General features: G+C 47.6%; 1 protein-coding gene across 1 annotated transcript; it reads left to right on the top strand.

The window, feature by feature from the left end:
• Nucleotides 1-2,502: 2,502 nt before the first annotated feature.
• ATP5IF1 (ATP synthase inhibitory factor subunit 1) lies at nt 2,503-4,597 on the top strand. The gene is made up of 3 exons (XM_020909304.2): nt 2,503-2,671; nt 2,770-2,861; nt 4,332-4,597. The coding sequence occupies exons 1-3, from the start codon at nt 2,585-2,587 to the stop codon at nt 4,480-4,482; spliced, it is 330 nt and encodes a 109-aa protein (XP_020764963.2). The 5' UTR covers nt 2,503-2,584; the 3' UTR covers nt 4,483-4,597.
• The last annotated feature ends 888 nt before the right edge of the window (nt 4,598-5,485 follow it).

The raw sequence follows: 5,485 nt of genomic DNA on the forward strand, positions 1-5,485 counted from the left end.
CACGTGATTCTCACAGGCCCGCCTCTCTAGCCCCGGCCCCTTCTTTGCGTCTCTTAAAGGGGTCGCAGCCCAACCAGATACCTTTAAATAAACTTTTTAATTGGGGTTCCCCAGGTGGCGATAGTGGTAAAGAACCCACCAGCAATGCAGGAGACATAATGAGACAGGGGTTCAATCCCTGGGTTGGGAAGATCCTCTGGAGGAAGGTCTGGCAACCCACTCCAGCATTCTTGCCTGGAGAATCCCATGGACAGAGGAACCTGGCGGGCTACAGTTGCAAAGGGTAGAACACGACTGAGGCTACAGCCCATACGGTCTCAAAGAGTCGGAGACTGAAGTGATTTAGTACGCATGCACAGATGCCATACAATTAACCATTTTAAAGTGAACAATTCAGTGGTCTTCAGTATATTCCCAGTATTGTGTAATCACCATCTCTGTCTAGTTTCAAAACAGTTGCATCGCCCTAAAAGAACACTTAGTACCTAATAAGCAGTTTCTTCCCATACTTGCCAATGTCTCTATGGACTTATTTATGCTGGATGGTTCATGTAAATGCAGTCATACAACATGTGACCTTTTGCGTCTGGCTTCCTTCACTTAGCATAATGTTTTCCTGGTTCCTTCGAAACACAGCACACATCATTACTTCATCACTTTTTATGGCTGAATAGTACTCCATCATATGTGTATACCACAATTTGTTTATTCATTTGTCAGTTGATGGACATTTGGGTTGTTTCTATCTTTTGGCTATTGTAAAATGGTGCTGCTATGAAGGTGAGAGTACCAGTTTTCTACTGGGGCAGGGGGTATGTACCTAGAAATGAAATTGCTGAGTCAGATGGTAATTCTATACTTAACCTTTTGAGCAACTGACAAGCTGTTTTTCGCAGTGGCTGAACCATTTTACAATCCCACTAGCAATGTAGGAGGGTTACAATTTATCCACATCCTCACCAATGCTTGTTGTTTTCCTTTTTTTTTTTTTTTAAATTGCAGCCACCCTAATGCCTCTATGGATCCTTTGCACAAACTCAGCAAGACCTTCCACTGGATGCCCACCCAGGAGATAATAAAAAAACAATATTATCTGAGAACCAGAAGCAGAGTTTCTGAAACAGATGCTGTGCTGTGTGCTTAGTCACTTAGTCTCATCCAACTCTTTGCAACCCCATGGACTATAGACCACCAGATTCCTCTGTCCATGGAGATTCTCCAGGCAAGAATACTGCAGTGGGTTGCCAGACCCTCCTCCAGGGGATCTTCCCAACCCAGGGATCAATGCAGGGATCCTGCATTACAGGTGGACTCTACCATCTGAGCCACCAGGGAAGCCCTCTGAAACAGGAATGGCATTTAAGTATCTAGAGACACACACAATTATTATCACTAAGTAGTGGGCTTATGCGTGATTATTATTTCTAGCCTTCTGCTTTCATGCTTTTTCAAGTTTTGTGAAATGAACATTTGAAAATGTGCCCTGCAGCCATTTCCTCCCATGTAAGTCATACAAACCAGGGCTGGCATTTTTCCAGTGAAAAGGTGATCACTAAAAACACTTCAACAAAGTCACAGAAACCAAAGAAGATATTTTTATAATCATGAATAAGATCTGGCCCAACTCTCTCAACTAAAAGAGAAAAAAAAAAAACTGGGCCCAGAGGGAGAAAATGACATAGGCAAAGGCTATGAACTACTTACTATTATCTTGATGACATTTGTTAGATGGCTAACAGAAGACCAAGGTAATGTCTTCCCTAGACGCCTACCTATGCTCTTTTCAATTTCATTGCACCACACTGCCAAAAGTCCTGTTATCAAGTCCATTTGATAACACATCAATGCATCTCGCAAATATTAATTCAGTAATGACTTGACAACTTCATAAACTCGAAGGCCCAAAAAGACAAAAACAACAGAACAGTGAGCTATTGATAGAATGACGAAGGAGGGCAGAAGAGTTTTCTCTGAGCTGAAGTTTGAGACTTGAGAGTGAAATGTCAGTGCAACAACAACAACAAAAACATATATTCGTACACCAAAAAAAAAAAAAAAAAAAAAAATTCCCACAACTCTGAAAGACTAAGTAAGGGCACCCTGGACGTCAGCATCATGGACAGAGCCGCCCACTCCGCCCCCCGCCCCCTTATTACCCATCTTATTGATGCTAGTAGTCCAGAAAAATGAAGGCTTCCTTTGGGTGTTTAACAATAACATGAGAGTAGGAATGGTGAGGTGGGGGTGGACGCCACGGCTAATTCTGATAGATCCAAGAGCCGAGACCTTGGCTACTGCCTCTCTGTTCAGCTTTTCCCCAGTTTCCTCCATTATTTTTCTCCAGTCCTTTGACCCTGGAGCCCTTGCTAGGGGTTGGCTAAGAATGGGCCCGCCCCTCTGTCAGGATTCGCCACAAACTACAGGAACCCCGCCTCCCCCTCGCATGATTCGCTACTCCTGGCTTCATCCCGCCTCTCCAGCGAAACGATTGGCTGCCTGGCCAGCAGGGCCGTTAGCGCCTGCGAAGCTGCGCCTAAGGAGAAGCTGCACTTCAGGTCACTGGAGGGGTGCTTCACTGACAGCAATGGCAGCCACGGTGTTGGCCGCGCGTACCCGGCAGGCCGTCTGGAGCGTCTGGGCAATGCAAGGCCGAGGCTTTGGCTCGGAACAGGTACGCCAGCGGTAGGGTCCGCTGCCCCAGCCCTGAGCGCGGATCCTTCTTCTCCCCCCGGCCCGCGTCTGTACCAATGCCCTCGTCTCTCTCCGCAGGGAGATAATGTTAGGTCCAGTGCGGGCGCGGTCCGGGACGCCGGTGGGGCCTTCGGAAAAAGAGAGCAGGCCGAAGAGGAACGATACTTCCGGTGAGGCCCTTGGGACCCCGAGTCCAGCCCTAGATCCCTCACGGCCTTCCAGCCCCTCTTCAATTTCCAGTTGCCCCCACGCATCCCTCCCTGGCGTCCTGCGGCGTCCCATCCACACCCGACCCCACCCACCTCACCCACCCCCCCCCCCCCCCCCGACAGACCTAACAGGCCCCTGAACCTGTTAACACCCAAGGCTTGAGGGCCCGACTGTCGCCACCTGTGGGCTCCCGGTGCCCTGCCGAATCCCACGGCCCCCATATCCCAGTCATTTACACCTGAGGGTCTGCAGACCACGACTCCTCTTCCTGAGTCATCTACCATCTCCACCCATGGAGTTCTACCCGCATCATGCAGAATGCCCCCCAGATTCCTCCCAGAGCGTCTAGATCGACGGTTCCACTATCTGCAAACTCCGTGAGCCTGACTCTCTTGGCCCTTATGCCAGGCCTTAGCTTGCCAGCCCCGCGAGGATGGATTCCCTGATTCTTCAGACCCTCAGTCATTTCTAAACCCTTATGCCTCTGCAACTCGCCTCAGCGAGTGGGATCGTAGGAGCATGTGGCAGCTGCACGTGGTTGGGACACCCTTCCCCCCCTTTTCTTGGAGACTTGGCCGGCTCCGCCCAGCCCAGCCCAGCCTTTAGGAGCATGGATTGGGCTGGGCCTGTCTATCCTGTTTACCAACCTCCAGTTATCTTACACACACTGACTTGTATCCACCGTGGGTAGCAGCGTGGAACTAATCTATCTTCAGCTCTCCTTGGCCTATCTTTTCTCTTCTGCCCTCTCTTGCTCACTATTAAGGATTATCACCATGACACCTGTCATACCAGAGAGACAAGGTGCAGCCCTTAGAGACCATCTAATTGACCTCCCACATTTTACATTTATGGAAAACAGAAGCCCTTATGTGGCCAAACCAACATCTGAATCATCCATTCTTGAGACCTAAATTGGACTCAAGAGACCACTTTTATTTTTCCTCCCCTTCATTTTGGCTTTTACAGAGGGCCTTGCAGTCCTCAGGCAAAGACAGCCCTAGATAAACTGTGGTGGGACACATATATTTGTCCTTTAACTATGCACCTTTATATCTCCCCACCTCCTTTTGCTCTTTCCCCCCCCAGAAGGGGATTCTGTTCTTTGGGTTGTTTTCTCTAGTAAGTCCTTTAGGTAGGGACTTAAGTCACACCTTTCTGGAATTTTCTACTGAATCTGAAAGGACTCCGTCATTAGCGGAGGAATTTCAGGCACTAGCACCAGGACAATGGAATCATTTTTGGCCATCTCCTATAAATGTTGTATCTTAGGATGCAGTCGTCTTTCATAGTGGGGCTTGAGGAGGGTAGAAGAGGATGGCGAGCCAGACTTCTGTGGGGTTGGGATGCCTGTTCTTTGCCTTAGGTGCTTAGAGATCTCTTTGGGGTGAAGAACTGGGATTAAACCAAGAGCCACTCTGTCCTTGTAGAGCTCGTGCTAAAGAACAGCTGGCCGCCTTGAAGAAACACCATGAAAATGAGATCTCTCATCATGCAAAGGAGATTGAGCGCCTGCAGAAAGAAATTGAGCGGCATAAGCAGTCGATCAAGAAACTAAAACAGAGTGAGGATGACGACTAAGTGCAAAGTTCTCCATAGAATGGCTACCTATTATTGCCCACTTCTATGTAGACATAGTTCTGGTTTAACCAAAATCAACCTGTGTGCTTCCAACAAATAAATTGTCATTAGTGAACTGTGTGTAGTGCTTCTGTCTGAAGAAGGGTGAGGGGACACACTACTGGGCCACTGAATGAATCAGAAGACAGGGTACCCGCAGTAGGGAACTTGGAGACAAAGCACAGTGTGATGAGTGCTGTGCAACATAGGCAGGAAACAGTGTGACACGAAGAACAGAAAGTCCCTTTTCCCTGTCAGACACTAGTCAAGAGGTGTCAGAGAAAGCTTCTTAAGGGATAAATGTCCATGTATAAGGTCAAGAGCAGTCTGGAAAACAGGAGTGGTTGCTTCAGTTCAGTTCAGTCGTTCAGTCGTGTCTGACTCTTTGTGACCCCATGAACCGCAGCACACCAGGCCTCCCTGTTCATCACCAGCTCCCCGGAGTTTACCCAAACTCATGTTGATTGAGTCGGTGATGCCATCCAACCATCTCATCCTCTTCGTCATCCCCTTCTTCTCCTGCCCTCAATCTTTCCCAGCATCAGGGTCTTTTCAAATGAGTCAGCTCTTCGCATCAGGTGGCCAAAGTATTGGAGTTTCAGCTTCAACATCAGTCCTTCTAATGAACACCCAGGACTGATCCCCTTTAGGATGGACTTTAAAAGTTGTAATTCAAGGCACCATCAGTAATAATACCATTTTGCATTTATAAAATGGATTAGACAACTCCATGTGAACTAATTACCCTTGTTCTAATTATCCTCATGCAGGTTGAGAAGGCTGGAATTAGAAATCATGTGTCACCTTGGCATCCAGGTGATTAGACTCCTAATCTGTTAATAGCACAGAATCAGAATTATCTCTGAAGTTACATTTTGCTTTGCCGAGCATCCTCTTGCTTTAGACTTTAAGGCCTTGATTATTATACAAACTAGTTGTGTAACTCTTGTAGACAAAAATGCAA

This window comes from Odocoileus virginianus, chromosome 30 (genome assembly GCF_023699985.2).
Source record: "Odocoileus virginianus isolate 20LAN1187 ecotype Illinois chromosome 30, Ovbor_1.2, whole genome shotgun sequence".
Classification (NCBI taxonomy): domain Eukaryota; kingdom Metazoa; phylum Chordata; class Mammalia; order Artiodactyla; family Cervidae; genus Odocoileus; species Odocoileus virginianus.

Bases quoted from the DNA above. Each gene is read 5' to 3' on its own strand.
- ATP5IF1 (XM_020909304.2), top strand. From the start codon at position 2,585: ATGGCAGCCACGGTGTTGGCCGCGCGTACCCGGCAGGCCGTCTGGAGC. The intron at 2,672-2,769 runs GTACGCCAGCGG...CTCTCTCCGCAG, and splicing joins GAGGCTTTGGCTCGGAACAG to GGAGATAATGTTAGGTCCAG. The intron at 2,862-4,331 runs GTGAGGCCCTTG...CTGTCCTTGTAG, and splicing joins GAAGAGGAACGATACTTCCG to AGCTCGTGCTAAAGAACAGC.